This window comes from Mauremys reevesii, linkage group 2 (assembly GCF_016161935.1).
Source record: "Mauremys reevesii isolate NIE-2019 linkage group 2, ASM1616193v1, whole genome shotgun sequence".
Classification (NCBI taxonomy): domain Eukaryota; kingdom Metazoa; phylum Chordata; order Testudines; family Geoemydidae; genus Mauremys; species Mauremys reevesii.
In genome coordinates, this window is record NC_052624.1 from 176,960,430 (window position 1) to 176,982,373 (window position 21,944).

Below are 21,944 nucleotides of genomic sequence, written 5' to 3' on the forward strand. Positions count from 1 at the left end.
CCCTAATATTGCAACAGTGCCAATAATATCGAGACGTCTGGTCTCCCTAGGAGGTGCGTGAAGGTGGCTAGTCACCTTTGTGTTCTCCTGATCTGACTCTGCCTGTGCCTGTGGTTCCAGCCACAGTCCCTCCCCAACCTACTGCCCCTACTCCAGCCGTAGGGGGGATGGCATATAAGTTGCTATGCCGGCTCTGTGCCACTGAAGGATCTTCCTGCAACCAGCTACTCCTACTCTAGGGCCTTTTTGCACCCTCATATCTGGTATTCAGAAGGCAAAACAGTGGCTTGTCTTCCAGCCACTGAATATGCAGAAGGTAATTAAAACCAATGAATCCGGCCATGTTACCTTTGGGACCTACTATCATTATGATCATTCTGCCTGTAAAATAACTCAAAGAATAGCACTGGCGGGCGGGGAGAAATTAAGTTTCGGTGCCCTTTCTCCCCCTGTACCTGCAGCTGAGCCAAAGGCCCACAGTGGAAGAGCTGCGTGAGAAAAAGATCCTCATCCGCTTCAGTGACTACGTGGAAGTGGCAGATGCTCAGGACTATGACAGGAGGGCGGACAAACCCTGGACACGACTCTCAGCCGCCGACAAAGTAAGCCCAATGAGCTTAGGATCTGGTAGCAGCTGTGTATTGATCACAAGGTTCAGTAATGCTGGTGTGACACGACACTGCGAACAAGGGCCTAACCTCAATTCAGTTTCCTTCCAAAGGTGGCCAGGGGAAAGGCTATAATGGCTGGTCTGCCCACAGATTTTGTACCTGCATAACTATGCTGGTTAGGAATGTGATTGTAATGAATATAGTTATGCCAGAACATTCTCTAGCGTGGATGCAGATATACCTATATAAAGGTGCTTTATATCAGTATAACTTTTTCCCCTTCTATACAGGAATAACCTATACTGGTGTAACCTCTTTTATACTGGCATATAACTGCATCAACATTAGAGGGATTGTACTGCTTTATCTATACCTGTAGAGTTAAAATAGGACGACTTTTGTATGTAGACAAGACCTAAGAGCGGCTGGCTGAAAGGTAGAGGGTGAAATGCCTTTGGGAGGGTACTGATTATCCAGGGTTGCAAGGCTGTGTTGAACCCCAAGCAGATGAGTTTTCTGTTTCTTTTCTGCCAATGTATTTTGTTTTCATGTTCATAGAATCATAGATTATTAGGGACCTCAGGAGATCATCTAGTCCAACCCCCTGCTCAAAGCAGGACCAATCCCCAAATGGCCCCCTCAAGGATTGAACTCACAACCCTGGGTTCAGCAGGCCAATGCTCAAACCACTGAGCTATCCTTCAACATTGTAAATATTGAGCCTCATTTGCCAATCCCAGTAAATCAGGACTAATCCCAGTGAAATCAATGGAGTTACACTGGCATAAAATCAGCATTAGAGGGGAATCAGGCCCTCTGAGGAAGAGACCTTCCTGACTGCCCTTGTATTTGCATGTGTGTTGGTTGGTTGCGCTGAGTAATTCTACCAGTTTATGGGTGGGGAGCTCCTACAAGCAAGGTTGCACATGATACCTGGAGACAGAATTAATGAACCAGTACTGCACTGGCACTCACTAAAACTTTAGTCACATAATCAATCAGTCCTTGGGTGCAAAATGTCAATGGATAAAATTGTCAAAAGCACCTGTCCAATAGAAAGCCACTGGGTCTCAGTTGCTTTTGAAAATTTTACCCAGTATCTTTATCTTAAGACAGGAGGGATAGAACATGATTTTGGATCACTTGATGATTGCCCTGTTCTGTTTGTTCCCTTTGAAGCACCTGGCATTGGCCACTGCCATAAGACAGGATACTGGGCTAGATGGACCATTGGTCTGACCCAGTATGGCTGTTCTTATATGTTCTTTTCTGCTCCCCAAAGGTTTTTTAACCACCTAATTATTGTCTTATGCGCCATATATATTGAGAAAAGCGGTTCTCTGTATCAAGTACACCTTTTTTTGAGTGTTAGTGGAGTTTGGCACATCAGTTATTCCTATACTGTACCACCACATTGAGTCTGTGGTGGGAACTAGCAGCAAAGGGCTTAATGCCCTGACATTATATAAATAACACTGAGGTTGCAGAAAGAAGGTGGACTGTATTCACACTTCAAGCTGTTTCCACTTGTTTCTTTGTCCTACTACGTAGAGTGCAATGTCTGCCTCAAGCAGAGACAAGGTGATAGCGTCCACAAAGTGAGAGAGAGAGAGATTTAAACTTTTTATCGCAGTTCTCAAGACAGACAAGACTATGGGCCTGAGAAATGTTACACCCACTCTTTGGCCCCTTTACATTACCACTGTGATTTAAAGGGTCCATAGTGTAAATGAAAATCAAGATCTAAATTTCTTTTTTAATGTGGAACTGTGTCAGCCTAGCATGTTATCACCAGGCTGTGTAGTCCAGTGGACAGGAAATAAGACTGGGAGCCCTGATTTCTATTCCTGGCCCTACAGCTGACTAACTGCAATTAAGGCTTGTCTACACGGGCATGTGTTAGCACTTATACCAGTATAGCTAAGCCAGTATAGTTATATCAGTATAGCTATCCAAGGGGACATTCTTATTCTAGTATAAGAGTGACTTTCTTCAGTTTAGCTTTAATCCCTTCCAAAGCAATGAAAACCAAACCAAAACAAGCCTTACTTATTCCAGACTAAGACTGTCCATCCTGGGTATTATGTTGAGCTACGGTAACTATATCAATTTCAATTCACATCTTGGCTTATTCTAATATAACTTTCCTTTGTGGACAAGCCCTTAGTCAAGTAACTTAACCAATCCCTGCTTTATTTTTTCTCATCTATAAAACAGAGATGATAATGCCTGTCCAGCCCTGTAAAGTGTTTGGAGATCTCTGACTACGTACCAGTGCTAAAGTGCTACGTACCAGTGTTAAAAAGAAAGTAAATATGGGGGCGGGGGAATGGAGCTTGGACCCTTATTTATGGTGTACGTTGAAGGCCAGTCTGTATTACTGAGTTCTGGCGGTTGCTGATCAAGACCTCCAGCAAAACAGAGGAAACAAGACTCGATGTTCCTTCTGCATGTATAAAGGAGCAAAAAAAAGTGCACAAATCTATTTTTCCCTCTTGAGGTCAGGTCCTATGGAAAATATCCTGATTGCTGGCATCTGCCGTGCCTGCGTTTCTACGTCATCATTTGCACCATTTAAACAAAAAATAGAAAAACAAATGGAAACCATCTCTGACAAAACCAAAACTCCCCTATTGAAGATTATTCCCCTCCACAGCTACTGTTCAATAACTTTCTGTCTTCACGGACCAGGGCGAAGATTTATTGCAAAAATAAATTTTTCTAATGGATTTTCTGTTTGTCAAATTAATCTTGCTCTCCATGTTCTGGATGTGCGGAATTGTGTTCAGTCTGACTTCATCTTTACCAACTGTAATGGTTTGAGGAATAAAAAGGGCATGTTAAAATCTCACCAATAGATCAGGAATGCATGGGGTAATAGATTTCAGACCTTGTGGGAGTCAGCCGCCTGTGTGGCCCTTCACAGTCACTTAGGCCTCGTCTACACTGTGGCGGGGGAGATCAATCTAAGATACGCAACTTCAGCTAATAGCGTAACTGAAGTTGATGTATCTTAGATCAAATTAAAATGACTTACTTTGCGTCCGCAGCTCCCCCGTCGACTTTGCTTCTGCCTCTTGCCGAGCTGGAGTTCAGCAGTCGACGGGAGAGCGATTGGGGATCGATTTATTGCATCTACACTATATGCGATAAATCAATCCACGATAGATCGATCGCTACCCGCCAATCCGGCGAGTAGTGTAGACGTACCCTTAGGCAGCAAATCTATCTGCTGAGGGCAGACCCTTGAGCTGCTGCATAAACAGTCAGTCTTTTCAGTGATAGATAAGGCACAGCCTGACAGTCATTTCCAAAGTAAATACAGCAACAACACTGTATGGAAAGAGCACAAAGGGCCCAGTTCTGCAGCCCATGCAAAGAGTCGTGCTTAGGGCTTGTCTAGATCAGAGGCAGTGCTAGCCCATTGGGGGCCCTCAGCAGGAATATTTTGAGGACCCTTAAGCTGCTCAGGGCCCTAAGCAATTGTTAGGCTATGTCTACACTGCGCACCTTACAACGGCATGGCTGTGCCTCTGCAGCCACATCATGTAATGTGTGCTGTGTAGCCGCTCCGGCGACAAAATAAACCCACCTCCAATGAGGGGCGGTTAGCTTCGTTGTGGGAAACACGGCTGCTGCCGACGAAGCGCTGTCCACATCGGCGCTTTTCATCCTTAAAACTTTTGTCCTTTAGGGGGGCGGTTTTTTTTCACACCCCTGAGCGACAAAAGTTTTAACGATGAAAGTGCCAGTGTAGACAAAGCCTTAGTCTGCTTATGCCTGGCGTCCGCTCTGGTCTAGATGAAGGCAGTTTGCTCCTGGATAAATCACACTGGCACATATCCCCTTTTGCACTGATGTAATTTATCTGTATTAGGAGGTTATACCAGTGCAGATTTCCTTAGACATAGCCCCTCCTCCCATGAGTAGCACTTACCGGTGGGACTACTCACATGAGTAAAAGGTTTCATAATCAGGCAGTAAGGTAGAAGCATAAACAGAAGACCAGCAGGGGGAAAAAAGTCAAAGTTAAAGGTTTTTCGATCTTCGGCTAAACCATCAACAGTGAGGCTGCTTGGAGGCTAGACGTTCCTCACTCTGGGCCCAGCCCTGACCCCCGGAAGTTGCAGGATTGAGACTTCAGTGATTTGGGTGAAATACTATCCAGTTACTCTAGCTATTTTAGGATTTGGTGCTATTTCCGTTGCTTAGTGCCATCCCCTGCTGGGAGTTCTTTTGGCAGAAAGAATATTGTTTTAAATAAGGAATGAAGCAATCCAAACTGTAAGATGTGTTGGGCTCCAGGATCATCAAGCCTCATTGAAAGTCAATGGGACTTAGGAACTTTTGAAAATGTTTCCTTGGGCCACAGTTGCCCATGCCTTTGGCACTTCTACACTGGAAACTGCTATGTGCTCTACGTAGGACCACCCTTGCAGATCACTCTGAATTTTCTGCTAGTGCAGAATGCGGCCATCTGCCTGTTAAGCAACAGGCCAATATGAGCATTTGGCAGTCATGCTTTTTGCCCTGCATTGGCTTCCAGTCTGCTGTGGGTGCTGCAATTCAAGGTGCTGGCATTTCTTTCTTCTTACTTATATGCCCTGCTGCAGCAGTTGACTGGAATGGTCTTGCTGTCCAGAGGTTGACTTAATAGGGATAAGCAGCAGGGCATTCTGTGTGAAAGGCATTCAGCTCTGGTACTCTCTCCCTTATGGTCAGGAATAGTCAAAGTCTGGAAGCCATTCATCTGTTCCATATGGCTTTTTGTTCATTTTGCTTTTGCAACATATATGTGCACCCATTTGGGGGGTATTTATTTGAGGGACCAGAACTAGGACCTATGTCAGCATTGTTTACAAATAAGCTCCCCTTCTAATAGATACAGCTCACTGAAACATTCTTCTGCTCTTGTCTTCATGTGGTTTTTAGATTGGGTTTCTCTCTCTTTTTTTTAAGAAATATTTTAAAGAGCCTTGTATATGCTTTCTCCTCTACCTGTGAGAACGTCGTTTATGGCCTCTTTCCTGCTTGTTAAGCAAATATACCATTTTGAATAAAAAGTGAGCTTATTTTGATCTCTTTTATTTGCATATTTACTGGTTTCTTTGTCATTTGCAGGCAGCCATTCGAAAAGAGCTCAATGAATTTAAAAGCACTGAAATGGAGGTTCATGAATTAAGCAAGCATCTAACAAGGTTGGATGAGACTTTTCTGTTTGTTTGTTTTAAGAGTAACAATTAATAGTTCTGATTTCCAAAACATATAGGCATCCTCTTTCCCAAACACGCACACACCAAATACATAGCCACACACAAACAGCATTCACAATCAACCACCACTCAAGACATACGCCTGTCAAGATTACAGGCTTGTATGCAGTTGTGTGTCATTTCTGTAACAATATATAATCTCTTTTTTTATTTTGCTTGTTTAGCAGGCTGGTCATTTTGCATTTCACTTGTTCTGGTATCTAAAATAAATGGTGTTTGTGTCTGGAAGGAAAAGGAAAGCAGAAAGGTTATAACAGCATTTCCTGTTGCAGAGCTCATATATTGTAGGATGCTAATGCACTGCAATGTGAACACAAATCATATAGAATGCTCAGGTTATTCTATTACTGTGTTTCAGTTCTTTCCATAGGCAATTTAGGAGGAAATATCAAACTCAGCGTTATAACTGGCACCCGTTCATATCCTTGTAGGCAGTGTGGGCAGAAAAGCCCTGAACTGAATGAGCCAGGAACCTGAACTAACACGCTCATCCATAACAATTCAGGGTTGAAGCACATTGGTGGATTGGGACGCTTGCCTCACCATTGTCCATGCTGCTTCTATTCTGTAATTTTCAGAGGTGTTAAGTCCCTGGAAATCCAGCTGAAGTCAATGAGAGCTGCAGGTGCTCAGCACCTCTGAAAATCAGGCTCTCTGTGGTTAGTAAAGTCTTACACTAGATTCACTTACATTTATTTTTCATAGATTTTTTTTTCAAATAACCATTGTAGGAATTCATTTCAAGAAAGAGGTCTCATGCAAATCTCTTTCAGTTAATACTTTAGGAATGCCCTGGAAAAGCATAAGGCTGAATTAATTTTGCATCATGTGGATCTTTATTTACATACATTATAATTGTGTTAAAATTTATTGCATAGTTTGTGCACACATTCATTTGCAGAAATGATCCACCAGCTAGCACCACATTATTTAAAGATGTGGAAAAAGGAGTCAAATAGTAACAAATAAGAATGTATGTGAGTGTTGTCTGGCTATGCCTAAAGAAGAAGAGGAGACATTTGACATGGGTTTAATCAGGCCACAACTTTATTATTAAATGTCTGAGACTACCTGGTAGATAACAGTGTACAGTGCAGGTAACTCCATGTTTATTCTGTAATTAGCTGGGGGGCTTTTACCAGCTCCCCCGCTTTTTCCCTCCAGGTCCCTCCAGCAAATCCATTTCTGGGACCTTACCATCCACACACACCCCTCGTAGGAGGGTTAAGGTGGGCTATAATGGGAGGTTGGCTCCCTGCCGTACCAATCATAGGAGTCCCCAACCTCTCCCTGTTCGTTCCTTTAATGAACACCTCTTTTGAAGTTCTTTTCCAAGCCATTTATCCTGTCACTGTATACCTTTTCTATGGAGTACCTGCACTGGACATCCGCCCTACACTTAAATAATGAGTTGTGACATATAGCCTACTGCTCATCACACCATGCATGATTAGACCTCTTCCTGAAACCCACTGTGGGGAAGGTGAAAAAAAACCCAACTACACCCAAGCCAATATGGTGGTAAGGGAAATATTCCTTCCCAGCCCCCCTAAAAAAGGGGTGGCTAGCATAATGCCCACAGCAGGTGTTGACCAAACCGGGTATTTTACCACCTAAAAGGGAGGAAGGGTGGGTCCTACTTCAGCCTTAGTCTGTGTAAAAAGGAAGGCTTCAGGTGCTGAGCTGCCCCTTTTAAAGGTGCAGGGCAGTCATTTGCAAGAGACAAGCAGCTGCCTTTGAAGCAGGGCCGGCTCCAGACCCCAGCGCGCCAAGCGTGCACTTGGGGCGGCATGCCGCGGGGGGCGCTCTGCCTGTCGCCGGGAGGGCGGCAGGCGACTCCGGTGGACCTCCCGCAGGGATGCCTGCGGAGGGTCCGCTGGTCCCGTAGCTAGGGTGGACCTCCTGCAGGCATGCCTGAGGATGCTCCACCGGAGGCACGGGACCAGCGGACCCTCCGCAGGCACGTCTGCAGGAGGTCCACTAGAGCCGCAGGACCTGCAACCGCCAGAGCGCCCCCCGCGGCGTGCCGCCGTGCTTGGGGCGGCGAAATCACTAGAGCCGTCCCTGCTTTGAAGCACGAAATCTTAGGCCAGTTCCAGTTTAGTAGTTGCACACAACGGTCCATAATCATCTCTGACCTAATCTTTTGACATCTCAATGGATTTACACTAGAGTTGAGTTTGTCCTGCTAAATTCAGCCTCCAGATGTGAGATACCTGTAACTGGTTACGGTTCTAACTGATGCCAAGCGCTGTCAGCTTCCATTGAGTGCTCAGCAACTCACAAGATCAGGCATTAAGTCTAGAAGCATGTGGCTTCATCTACACCTAAAACTTAGGTTCACCTAGGTACATCGCTCAGATTTGTGAAAAATTTCTAACCCGCAGTGTAGACACAGCTAGATCAGAAGAAGGATTCTACTATCCAGCTACTGCTTCTTGAGGGGGTGGATTTACTACAGCGGTGGAAAAACCCCCTTCCATCGCTGTAGTAAGTGTTTATCCTACAGAACTACAATGGCACAGCAGCAGCGCACTGGAGTGCAGACATACCTGTGAAACTTAGCAATTTTAGTTTGCAGGGGGATCTGCGTGAGCCTTCTTTCAGGTGGGTTCCTGTGGTTTTGCATCCAGAATTTTGCTTTATTTCCAAATCTTGAGGAGACCATTCATCTGAAATCTCTTGAATTTTGTCTGATTTCCATTTGAATCCATAAGCTGGGTCTGATTCATTCAAATCTAGCCCTGGGCTCACTGAAAGCTAAGCCCAGCATACTGGAAGCTGGAGAAAGGTTCATCTAAAGTTCAACAGGGTTGTTGGAGCTGTTTGTCTAACCAAAAAATATCCACATAAATGAAACACACTGACATGAAAGAGTAATTCTCTTAAACTCAGATAAGTCACCATTATAAAATCATTAGCAGGGTAATGATCTATTTTTGTCATTACGATAATGACACACATGCTGGGTAAAGGATATGAGTGTTGCTCTTCTAGAAGGATGGATACTTTAGCTGATGGTAGAGTTAAAGACCAACACTTAAAAAAACAAACATACATAACTGGAAACAAAAGCCTCTGGAATAGGGTGACCAGATGGGATGAAGAAAATATCGGGACACATTGGGGGGGGGGGGAGAAAGGAAAAAAAGCGGAGTCCCGCCGGCAGAGAGAGAGAGAGAGCAGAGTCCCACCGGCAGAGCAAAAAAAAAAAGTGCGGAGTCCTGCCGGCAGGGGGGAGGGGAAGGAACGGAGTCCCGGAGTCCCACCAGCAGGGGACAAAAAAAAACAGGAGTGCGAAATATCGGGACAAATTGCATCCCGACCAAACATCAATCGGGATGCAGGACAAACGCCTAAAAATCGGAACAGTCCCGATTTTATTGGGATGTCTGGTCACCCTACTCTGGATACATTGCAAAACAGTCCCTGCAGAGAAGCTGCACATTTAACTTCAAATGTCTCTTTAAACTTAAACGTTAATGAATAATAATTCAGGCTGTGAGTCTGTCACGGAACTCATGGATTTCATGACTTTCTGGGACCTCTGGGCCTTCTGCAGTGGCCGGTGCAGGTGGCCCAGGGGCTGCCCGAGCTGCTCAGGCAGCCCCCGGGCCAGCTGCTGCTGGAGCAGTCTTGGGCCACCGTGTCCCCAGCAGCAGCAGGAGTTTGGGTGTTCGAGGGGGCTCAGGGCTGGGAGTTGGGGCACGGGAGGGAGTGAAGGCTCTGGGCGGCACTTACCTTGTGGGGGAGGCTCCACGGAAGCGGCGACATCCCTCATCTCCTAGGAAGAGGTGTGGCCAGGCAGCTCTGCATGCTGCCTCTGCCTGCAGACACTGCCCGCAGCTCCCATTGGCCACGGTTCCCAGTCAATGGGAGCTGCAGAGCCGGCACTCAGGGTAGAGGCAGTGCGCAGAGTGCCTGGCCACGCCTCCGCCTAGGAGTTGAGGGAGGAGGATGTTGCCTCTTCCGAGGAGGCACGAAGCCAGACAGGGAGCCTGCTGGCCCCGCCAACTCCCCCCACCCCTGAGCACCAGTAGGGGTCCTGGGCTACCTGACCCCAGCACCCGTGGCCCCCTCCCACCCCCAGGATTTAGTCAGGGGTATATAGTACAAGTCATGGACAGGTCATGTGCCGTGAATTTTTGTTTACTACCCGTAACCTGTCCATGACTTTTACTAAAAATATCTGTGACTAAAATATAGCCTTAATAATACTTTGAATTGATGTCAAGTCTATTATTTGAAGATCTGAGGGCTTGCCTGCAAATGAAAATTATTCTGGAGTAAGGTAGGCCGAGAATTTAAAGTGGAATAGCTATTTTGGAATAACTACGTGTTAACACGCTTATTCTGGAATAAGTGTGTCCACAATGAGGAGTTATTCTGGAATAGCTATTCTGGAATAATTGGTGTGTAAATAGGCCCTAAAGTTCTGATCCAAAAATGCTCATTGACTTCAGTGGGCTTTGCATCAGGCCCTGAAAGCCTTATAACAACTCGGTGAGTTGGGTAAGTGTTAATGTTGCTAAACCCCTTTTTTCAGATAGATAAATTGAGGAACAGGGAAGTTTAAATGACTTTTCCAAGGTCACATAGTGAGTCAGTAGCTGAGCTGAAAACAGAGCCCAGGAATCCTGGTGTCCAATGCCATTGCCCTAAACCACTAAATAATGCCACCTCTTTGATGACATATAATATGTATGTGAGAACAAGCTTGTTGCAAAGTATTGAATTTTTCATTCATCCTTTCTCTTTTAGGTTTCATAGACCGTAGCAGTTCAATTCTACTTGACTACTATGCCATCTTTAAAACCTAACTAAAAAGAACCGTAAGTGCTGGTATTATTCACTTCCTGTTACGTACAATGTAAATCTTCTGAACTGCCTTTTTAAAATAATTAAATTAAAGAGATAAATGAAAATAAGAGGGGGAGAAGCAAAAATGGAAATTGTACTTACATGTGATGGGTACTGCTACATCATCAGACCTGCTGGCACAAGCTTCGATAATAGAAAATACCCCTGGTGGGCATCATACCAAGAGCTGGCATCTATGTTTATGACTTCCTGGCATGTGGATTCACCATATTTGTCCAAGCCCAGCTGGTAATGCGTCCATTCTGTCTTCAGTCACCCCCATCCTTGCAAGCATCTGTCGCCTGACTCCAAAGAAAACTGAGGCACTTGGTGGTGGTCTGGGAATGACTGTGCTGGGTGAAGCCTCCAAGAGGCCTGCAACCACGTTAAAGCACTTTTAGTCCAAACACTTCATTCAGTTTAGGAGCACCTTAGAAGGACAATGAGGGAGGAGAACTGCTCTCAGGACCTGCCCACTTTCCAAGTACAAAGAAATTCACTTTCCCTGGAGGAGTTTGTGACTGGTTGATGATCACCATTTTGGTTCACAAGAACAAGAACAGCATTCCTTACTGAAGGGTGGCTTCGCTCAATCAACTTTTTGTTTTCCAAACCTAATTATGACTCCACAAACATTAAGTAACAATAATATTGGTAAATAACAAGCAAAAGGCACCGCCTTGACCTTGTGTACTCATTTGCACCTGTGCCTAGTAATTGTAAAGGCGTGTAGAGCACAATCAAATCAGAATAGCTGGGTTTTCCCTCCAGTTCACACAGGTGTAAGGCAGCAGTGAATCAGGTCAAAGGTCTGGATTCCGATAAGGTATCCATGGGATATGTATTATTCTGTATGTATGAGATTTTTAAAGGGCAGATTGGGCATGTAAAGGCCTGCACTTCAATCATATTGAGAATAATCTTTTCTTGGTTCTGGTGTAACAAAAACATACTATTGTATTGTTATGGATGGCTCAGAATTGTCTGCAGTATTTAGAACCAAGGCAATAGGCAAAAGCCCAGAGGCTTTTTTACACTGGCATGCTTTTAACTGTTAAAATGGCCACTTACGGCTCAGTACTGCAAGGGGATGATCACTCTAGCCCTGGCCCAGCAAAGCACTTAGGCATTTGCTTAACTTTAATTAAACATGGGAGTTGTCACTTTGAAACCAGTGAGATTATTCAGATGCTTAATTAAAGTCAAGCACATGCTGAAGTGCTTTGCTGGATCAGGACCAGAGGGTTCAGCCCCTTGCAGCATCCAGCCCTGACACAATATAAACCTAACAAGCTGGAAACAAATGTCTGTGATTCCATCCCTTATGAGAAAATATACTGCTGCACTCTATATAAATGGGCCAAAACGCTGAAGTAACATTACTGTAAATTGCAATGCTCTGGATCATGACTGTGGAATAATATCAAATGTTGTTTTGCTTTTGAAAGTCTGTGCAGGGAGGCCAAGGTTTTCTATGACAACGGTATCTTTTGCAGGAGTTCACGTGCATGCACAACCACTCACCCTTCCTCCCATTCTTCCCTGGAGTGCCCTGGTAATACAGTACCCACCCCCTCCACTGATTTCAGACTAGCATCAGATTGAGGTTGCTTTAACAGGTGTATATTATGTGTCCAGTTATGTGCAGAGCACACTCAGCTCCTCTTGGACCTGTTTCTCATCCCACTGGCCCTGGTGTAAATCAGCAGCAACCCCATCTAACTCAGTGAAGTTACATTAGTATAAAGCCTGTGTAAATGACATCAAAATAATGCCTATTGATTTCATTAAGGAACTGAGGCTGATCAGCACCTGCCAGGATTGGGCCGTATCTGAGAAGAGTGGAAGTGTTTCAGTCTCATCTGAGGTCACCCATGTGACTTATGAGTGAGCATTTGGGGAACAGTGAACATCTGTTACAGGGTGGAGGGCAAAGAGCACCTCAGCCATTCCCACAGGAGCCAAAGTACTGACTGTTGCCCTTTTGCCTCGTTTCTATTTGAGGTAATAGGTCTTTGAAGTTATTACCTGGCACTGTTTAGTGGTTTCACAAGAGCCTAAAAATAAAGGTGAATCCTGCATCCTCATCACACGTACAGGATATACTTACCCAGACTTGTCAAAAGAAAATAATAATCCCAATACGCTCTGGGAGAAGATGATTTATCTTAGACAGAGGAAGCCCTGCCTTCTGTATAAATATGATCTGCCAGTGACCAGTTCTAACTGACTTGACTGCAGGACATTGCAGATTAAAGTTAGTGGGGAAGTACAATGCAGTTCCTCAGACAAGAGTTCACCAGCAGTGAGAACCTGATGTTCAGCATTATCAGCACAGTGCAGGAACAGCAGAGCAGGTATCCGCCTAGCACATATTGCTGCAGGGTTTTTTTCCCTGAAACCACAGGTGTGCATATTATTAAATTCACTCTCTCACATGGCTTGAAAGAAGAAAACAAAGGTGTTGGCATTTGTATGTGCACATTGCATTATGAAATGGCCCGGTGACATGGCTGCTTCAAACAGCTGCAAGCCCCGGGATTCAAAATGTGACCTCCCACGGCTGCCCACATGTCCTGGCTTCTCTGCCTGGTTGTCTGAGGTTGAGTCAGATGGGAGGGCCGAGGAAGCAGCAGCGACAGAAATCGGAGTATTCAGAACTTGTGTGTTGGTGGGAGGCAATAAGGAACGGGTGGATTTGGGTTTCTTGATAAACAGGAGGAATGAGAGGCTGAGATAAGGGGATAGGCATCAAGCTGTTGCTATCACTGCAGACCTCTCAGGCAACACTAAGCTGCTGGTGGAGGAGCGCACACAGGAAATGCCACTGTAGCAATACAACCTGTCCCGTTTGTGTCAGGGCCATGCCGCAACCCCCGGTACACCTGCAGGTCAGGCAGCCGGACTGAACTGGCCCTGCTCAGTGGTTTTCTAGTTTACAGTAGAGACCTCGCTCTGGATATGGTCATAATATTGCTGGAGATAAGGAATAAAGCCAGATCCCACTGAACTCCCAGGAAGTTTTTTTCAGGATTTGCTTGGCACTGAGACAAGATGTGGAAGGCGCTTGAGGTATTATTCCATTTGCCTGATATTCTAGCAGAAGACATTGCAGTTCCGCTCTGATCTGAAACAGTGGAACTGCCATATTTCTCATGAGCAGCACATTGCAGGGGAATCCAGGTGAAATGCCCAGCGTAGCAGCATCAGTCCATGCTACACAGCTGACATTTCTTCTCCCCTGAGCCTAAGGATGTTTGGGTGTTTAGCAGGAGTGATGCACTGACAAGGCATCTTCCTGAAAGATGACTTGTTGGTGACTGAACACTGCATTGTGCCCTCAGTTTACTTACATCACTCCGATTGACATTCATGGACGTTTAAGAGAAAAACGAGGGCAGACTATTTTTTTTTAAAAAATCTATTTTCTGCAGAAGTTGAAATGCTTTTCCCATCAATACTCTGCTAAAGCCATGTCCACTGAGTTACTGTATTTGGGATTCCATCTGAAAAAAGGAGTGAGCTTTTCTTAAAAAAAAAAAAATTGGCCAAGTAGAGCTAATAATAAAGCAGATAATTTTTCTACTGAACGTTCAGTTATCAGCAATGAGTTTCATTTGTATTAGAAGGATTTATAATCATAATAACACACACTTCACTTTAACTGGCTTAAAGAAACAAAAATAGGTTGGTGAGAGCAAAATTTTCATCTACTCATCATTGATTGCTAAAAACTATGTGGAGGAAAAAATGCCAATGGTGAAAAAGAAAATATATTGGTAATAATCTAATGAATCAGTGTTAATACTTACAAGGTGTAATGCAACATCTGCTCTAGAACTTATGGAAATATTAGTGGAAAATTGAAGGGGAAAACACAAGGAGTTGTGGTAAAAATCATAAAACTTCTAACTAAATGTTTTGCTTAGTTTGAGAAAGTCGCACAAACTACTGAGAAGTGATGGTGACGTCTATTCCTCCACCTCCAGGCCGGAAATAGTGTAAAATAGAGCTGAGTGAACTATTCATAGTGAACAATGTACTGTGCATTATCCATTTCAGATCGGAGTTGGTTTCAGGGTATATATAAACTCTTTGGGGCAGGGCCTGTACCATCTTTGTGCATCTGGTCCCTAGGATGCACTACCAGGAAAAATAGTGAATAATAATAATAGGCTTCTATTTTTACTAATTTATTTATTTGTAGTTGTTCAATGAACCCTTGAGAGGTTTCAACCTCAGGGTTACATGCAAGCACTTCACTTTGTCATTGACTATTCTCTCTTCATCAGGTGTGATTGGTCACCTGAATAACATGTTACTGCTTCTGCATGCCGACTGGACAGCTGAAACTTTATAAACAGAAGGAGAGCACTTCCAAAAATGACCAGCAAATACTTACATTCAAACACAGACACCCAGGTTCACATGCAAATAGGGTTATGACACGCAGAACATCCATCCCCCAATGTTCCTGCAAATAAACCCACTTTGTACAAATATCCATTGAAGAAAAGGATGAAAACTTGGCCAACAGAAATTGTTATAAATGATCTTTCCCACTGCTCACCCAGTGATTTAGTATCACTTCTATAAAAACAAAGTATGTGAAGGGTACATTAACTGCTTTTCCATGCGTCTCACATACTCCAGAACCAGTTGCATTTTCCAGCTGATATCCAGGTGTATGTACATAGTTTGTCTTTGTATAGGAGTGAATGTGGTGACTGTCAATCATGTGCTCTTCCAGTATTGTAATTTAACAGATTATGACTGTATGAAAACAGTGTAAATAACTAGAAGAAAAAGTAAACTGGATCTCTATGTCCTAGATTTTGTACATACTGAAACTGCATGGTATTTAAATTATTGTTTGTCTCTGATGTATGCAGTTTCTTTAAAAAAAATCATTTTAAAAAACCTTTCCTGATCTTGTGTATTTTATTCACCTCCTGTTATATTCTTTGCCAGATATTCCCCCCCCCCCCCCCCAAAAAAAAAAAGTACTTTAAGTTACCAGTCCTGGGGCTGTAAGCACTCAGCACCTCACAGTGTTAGGCCTGTGAGGGAAAAACAATTGTAATCAGGATGACAGATCCTCAGAGGGTGTAAATTGGCATGGCCCTACTGACTTCAGTGGAGCTATGCCAGTTTACAACAGCTGAGGATCTAGTCCACCATCTCTGGGAAGGCTCAGCAAAGAAGACTGAAGAAGATTGGCTGTTCACTCTGCAGCCACAATTGTCCCAAACACCAATCTAATAAACACTGGTCTTCACTGCAGAAATATCCCACTCAGCATGTTTTTTGCTTTCCTTCGAGTGCAGGAGTCACATCTGTAGTGGTCTCCCCGTTCTGGAAATCTCACACACACACACAAGTTTGGTATTAGATAGTATTAGAGCAGATCTTGATCAGACAAGCGCAATCAGCAGCAAAGGCTCATTACAATTGAGCAAAAGCCACAGGAAGAGAAATACTCATTCAGTCTCTTGCAAGTGCCTTTATTCTTTATAAAGGTTGCCGGCTTGACAGCACTGCAGAGGGAAATTTCCTATCCATGAAGGGAGAACAACTTGAGGTGCTGAAGTACAAGCTTCCCCACACTTCACTATTAATATTCTTCTGTACACGGATGTGACGGTAACACCCCCACCATGCCCATGCAGTCCAGGGTAATTTGTGATGGGAACTAGTGTCCCCAGAGAGCTGGGCTAAAACCATCCAGGATAAAATCCACAAAGGTATTTAGGCGCTGAACCACCACTTTGTGCCCCTGAGATTCTTAAAGCCCGTTCAGTTGCTGCCTAACCCTCTAGGCACCTAAATGTCTGCTAGTAAAATCCCTTAGTTGCCTCAGTTTCCGCCAGTGGGCATACACAAAACTGCCTAAATCCCGATGACACCAAGCTTCTTGGTACTGTAGTGGGATGCCTAAGACCTGGTTGGATTCTCAAACTGGGTGTTTCCCTGCCAGTCTTGCCTGCAGGGCCTGATCCAGTAGGCATTCTCAGAGCATGCCTCACCGGCACAAAAGAAAACAAGGGTGACCAGATGAGCAATTTTTGGGGCAGGCTGACTGGCTGGCACGTGTACTACAATAACCAATAGCTCAGTAGCTGGGACACTCACCTGGGATGTGGGACACCTGTTTTCAAATCCCCCTGCTGCTGGATTTGGAGCAGGGACTTGAAACGTTGTGTCCCGGGTGCATGCCTTTAACTCCTACCCTATTGGATATTCTGGGGTGAGGCTCTTTCAGCCTCTCCTGTTGGAGTTGTTGCTGGCTTTTGTGAATCCCATTTTTAGGCACCTAATTCAAGGCTGTGAATTCCACAGGGCAGCAGGACACCTGCCAGTTAGGCATGCAATGCTTCACTCCCTGTGACAAATTAAACAAGGCAGCTGTAGGTAGTCTAGCTGGCTCTAATAAACTACAGTCCCCTCAGAGGCTGTTGGGAATGGTAGGGGGCTGGGTGGAGAGGTCTCACATGTGGAAGAGAGTGTTTGCTGCTGCTGTTTTTCTGAGGCTGGCTTAGAGAAAGTGTGGAGAGTGACAAGTATCAAAGGAAGGCTAGACAGAGCCTGAGAGCAGAGTATGGGAGAATGACAGACCATTGGAAATGAAGGTACTGTAGTGGGCATAAGCTGGGCTTGGGTTCCTGAAAGGGAAAAAAGTCTTTGATTGCACTTGTGGAACCCAGAATGTGCAGCATTTATAGTATCTGTGTCTGAAGAACTGCTGTGTTCTGTCTCCTCCCCTCCCTCATGTCTGTGGTAGTCAGGTCATCCAGGTCTACCAGGCAATAACCTGTCCTGTTGACAGTGCCTTTGTGGATTTTAGTCCCGATCTGCTTCACGTTGGTCTCTGAATAACTCTCAGATGGCAATAGCATTGCTCTCTAAAAAGCCAGGTGGCTTTGGATTGCTCAGGTACAACAGGGAGTTCTATATATTTTACCAGTCCCAATTGTGCTCTGCCTCCTCTCTGTTGCTGATGGGTTCTATAGCAGACCAAACATGGTAATTCTGCCAGCATTTTCAAATGCTTATGTTTTTAGCAATCCCTTTTTCCTTATCATAAAATGGGGGAGGGGGGAATCCATTTACTTTGACTAAACAGCAACAAGATAGTATGTGTTTTAACTACAGACCCATGAGTTACCACCATTGCTGAGTTACAGCTTGGCAAGGCTGCCTGCATTGCAGGCTTGGTTTATACACAACTTGCTATTACCCATCAAGTATGGGGCTAGATTTTCTACTTTTAAATAAACATTTGCTCTCTTCTATTAGTTGCTTTCTGTCTCTTCCTTCCCACCTCTCTCCCCACACACTTCTCAGCATCTTGTATTGCCTCAGCCTCCTTGGCCAACTTCCACATTCATCTGTGCAGCTGTACTGCCTACCTGAGTTATTAAGTACAGTAAGCAAAAAAAAGCCTATTCAAAACTTCCAGTGATTAAAAAATTAGGAGGAACATCTGGATTTGCCATTAGTTCAGAAAAGATGAGCCCAGCTGCTACAAGTGTCTGATTTATACTCAGTTGCTGTAGACTGACTGCTCTCTGACAGACTAATGTAACCTTCCTGAACCAGCTGCTTCTTTCAAACTTTAAAAGCTAAAGTAGTGCTCCAGACTGGACTAATGAAGGAGAGGCCTGTGCTTTCATTAAGGTTAGTTTATTACCAGCACGTGGATTGTAATCTTGCTCAGTCTGGAGGAAGGGGGTTCTCCTAATCTCCATTGAAAGGTACACTCTGGTGGCCAGTTTGGGAACAGCTTTAGTGCCATGTGCAGAAGCACCAATTTTAGACCAGCTTTGTTTAATGCTTGATTAGTCTAAGTGCTATAAAATCTGTACAGTTAATTGCACTGTCTTGATATTTGGCATGCCTCATGGAGGTGCTGGTGAGAGTTAGTAAACCAAATTTAGGACCATTTGACAAAGGGGTTCCCAAGATACAGCCCCCTGTAAAAGTGTTTCTTAAGGTTTATGCAAAAAGAACAGGAGTACTTGTGGCACCTTAGAGACTAACAAATTTATTTGAACATAAGCTTTTGTGGTCTACAGCCCACTTCATCGGATGCATGCAGTAGAAAATACAGTAGGAAGATGAGATATATATATATATATATATACACACACACACACACACAGAGAGAGAACATGAAACAATGGGTGTTACCACACACACACTAACGAGAGTGATCAGTTAAGGTGAGCTATTATCAGCAGGAGAGAAAAAGAACTGTTTGTAGTGGTAATTACTGCATGCATCCCATGAAGTGGGCTGTAGCTGATGAAAGCTTATGCTCAAATAAATGTGTTAGTCTCTAAGGTGCCACAAGTACTCCTGTTCTTTTTGCGGATACAGACTAACACGGCTGCTACACTGAAACCTGTCATTAGGGTTTATGGATTCTTCTAACTTCTTTCTGTGCAGATAGGAATGGAAACAAGTCTGTGATCGCTGCTCCAGGGACTCAGTCACTCAAGTGTTATCCCTAGAGAGGGAATGGCACCCACAAGCCTTCTGGGGACTAAAATTCAGATCAGTCTTAGCCCAAGAGTCTGTCTCTCAATTTAGGTGCATGCCTAAAACTTCTAAGACTAGGGTGACCAGATGTCCTGTTTTTAAAGGGACAGTCCCATATTTAAGCCCTCCTGCAGGTGTCCTGACTTTTTTCTAAAAAAACAGGCAAATTGTCCCATATTTTCTGTCTCCCCCACCCCCATCAGTACTAGTAAGTCCTGCTGCTGGCCGGATCCCTGCTTACCAGCCACCCACCCACCAGGGAGGGGCGGTCAGGGCCGCCCAGAGGATTCCGGGGTCTTCGGCGGCGGGGGGCCCTTCTGTTCCGGGACCCGCCGCGGAAGTGCCCCGAAGACCCGCGGCGGGGGCCCCCCGCCGCCAAAGCGGGACCCGCCGCTGAAGTGCAGCCCGGTCTCGGCGGTAATTCGGCGGAACGGAAGGGCCCCCCGCCGCCGAATTACCGCCGAGACCGGGCTGCGCCGCGGCGGCCCCGCTTCCCGCCCGCCCCAACCTCTTACCCCCGGCTCCCTCCTCACCCGGAGTCTCAGCGCCTCGCCGGAACAGCCGCAGCGTGTGGCCGGCGGGGCCTGAGCTCCGCCCCACTCAGAGCCGCTTGGTGAGGGGGCGGGGCTGGGAGCTCCACGCCGAGCGGAGGGAGCCGAGCTCAGCCCAGAGCTCCCAGCCCCACCCCCTGACGACGCGGCTCTGAGCGGGGCGGGGCTCAGGGGCCCCGGCGGAGACTCGGCGTTTGATGCGCTGAGGCTCCAGGAGAGGGGCGGAGGCGGGAGCCCCCGCTGTTCTCTTGGGGGCCCCTGCGGAGCCCGGGGCCCGGGGCAAATTGCCCCCTTTGCCCCCCCCTCTGGGCGGCCCTGGGGTCGGTGCAAGGCTGGTAGCTGAGCAAAGCTGCAGTGTGTGGAGCCAGCCGCTCCCCCTGCTGGTCCGTCAGCACAGCCCCTGCTGTGTGCTGGCTTTCAGACTGCAGGTCCCTGCCTCCCATCCCATTTCCGGCCAGCACTGGCTGCATGCTGTGAGCTGTGGTGACTGGTGAGTGTGGGGCTCTGGCCAGGAGGAGCCAATGCCTGTGTGTGCCAAAGCCCTGCACAGCTCTGGCATGGGGAAGCCTCTCTGCCCCTCAGCTAAGCTCTGGAGTGGCTGGGGGGGATGCAATTTCCAGCTTGGTCGTGCCCTGAACCCCCAGGGGCTTTGCTCTATCTTCGCTTTCCACCCACCCCAGGTCCTGCGGCTCTGTCCTCTAGACACCCTCCCCTGCTGAGCTACCCCTCTGGCCTGGTTCGCGGACGCTCCTGCAGTCAGGTTCCCTGGGCCCTGGTGCCCAATGCATCCTTGAGGCTTAACCCCTTCCTGCCCACGCTGTAGCAAGGGGGCAGGAGGCGGCTGGGTTATGTCCAGTGGTGAGCTGGAGCCGGTTCGCAAGAACTGGCTGTTTAATTTAGAAACGGGTGTAGAACTGGTTACTAAAGGGGCGGGCGGGTGGACAAACTCTGGTCAGCCCGTGGGACCATCCTGTCTGGCCCTCCTGAGCTCCCAGCTGGGGAGGCTCCCCCAGCCCCTCCCCCGCTTCCCCTCCCCCCTTGCAGAGCCGCAGCGTACTGAGCCGCCAGCACCAACACAGCTCTGCAGCTCCTGCGGCTTTGAGCTGCATGGTAAGGGGGCTGGGCTGGGGCTGGGAGGAGGGGTTGGCAGGGCTGCCTAGAGGTGGGGCAAGTGGGGCAATTTGCCCCGGGCCCCACAGGGGCCCCCACGACAATCTCTGAGGCTCCCACCCTGGCCCCGCCTCTGCCTCCCCCCCCCAATCCTCCCGTTCCCCCTCCCCGGCCGCCCCCCCAAAACCTCTGCCCCATCCAACCCCCTCCCCCTGCTCCCTGTCCCTGGGACTCCTGCCCTTATCCAAACCCCGCAGCCCCTTACCATGCCACTTACCCCTGGCCCCCCGTCTCCCGGAGCCTCAGCGCGCCACGTCCAGGAGTGGCCCTGGGCAGCGCTGCAGTGGCCTGGCTCCAGCAGGACCTGAGCTGCTCCTGCTCAGAGCTGCGTGGTAAGGGGGCAGGGCCGCTCCTGGATGTGGCATGCTGAGGCTCCGGGGGCAGGGATAAGCGGCATGGTAAGGGGCCGGGGCTGGGGGGGGTTGGATAAGGGGCAGGGAGTTGCAGGAGGAGGGAGTTGGATGGGGCAGAGGTTCTGGGGGGGTGTTGGGATGGGGAATGGAGGGGTTGGGTAAGCGTGGGATTACTAGGGCTCTGTTGGGGTGGTGGTGAATGGGGTCGGGGCAGTCAGGGAGCAGAGCAGTTAGGGTGGAGGGTCTCGGGAGGGGGTGGTCAGGGGACAAAGAGTGGGGGGGATTGATGGGTTGTGGGTTCTGAGGGGGGGCAGTCGGGGACAGGACATGGGTTGGTGTCGGATGTGGGTGGGAGACAGACACGTGGGGCTTGTACTCACCACACGGTTCCCTACCGGGTCTTCGATGGCACTTCGGCAGCGGGTCCTTCACTCGCTCTGGGTGAAGGACCCGCCACCGAAAACCCGGAGCGAGTGAAGACCCCGTCACTGCTGCTGCCGAAGTGCCGACGAGGACCTGGTAGGGAACCGGTTCTTAGGATTTTGGGAGCTCATCACTGGTTATGCAGGTGGCCAGCAGCAGCCT

The 21,944-nt window shown here is 46.9% G+C and overlaps 1 protein-coding gene across 12 annotated transcripts in view; it reads left to right on the plus strand.

The window, feature by feature from the left end:
* Positions 1 to 15,665, plus strand: part of PHACTR1 (phosphatase and actin regulator 1) — a 426,275-nt gene extending 410,610 nt beyond the window's left edge. For 11 of the 12 annotated variants that reach the window (XM_039525218.1, XM_039525220.1, XM_039525219.1 and 8 more), the window contains 3 exons: positions 462 to 602; positions 5,733 to 5,809; positions 10,646 to 15,665. In XM_039525218.1, the coding sequence (XP_039381152.1) occupies positions 462 to 602; positions 5,733 to 5,809; positions 10,646 to 10,661 (234 nt within the window). In that variant the 3' untranslated portion in view covers positions 10,662 to 15,665. The remainder of the gene's footprint in view (positions 1 to 461; positions 603 to 5,732; positions 5,810 to 10,645) is intronic. The other variant, XR_005594204.1, reaches the window with a different exon arrangement.
* The last annotated feature ends 6,279 nt before the right edge of the window (positions 15,666 to 21,944 follow it).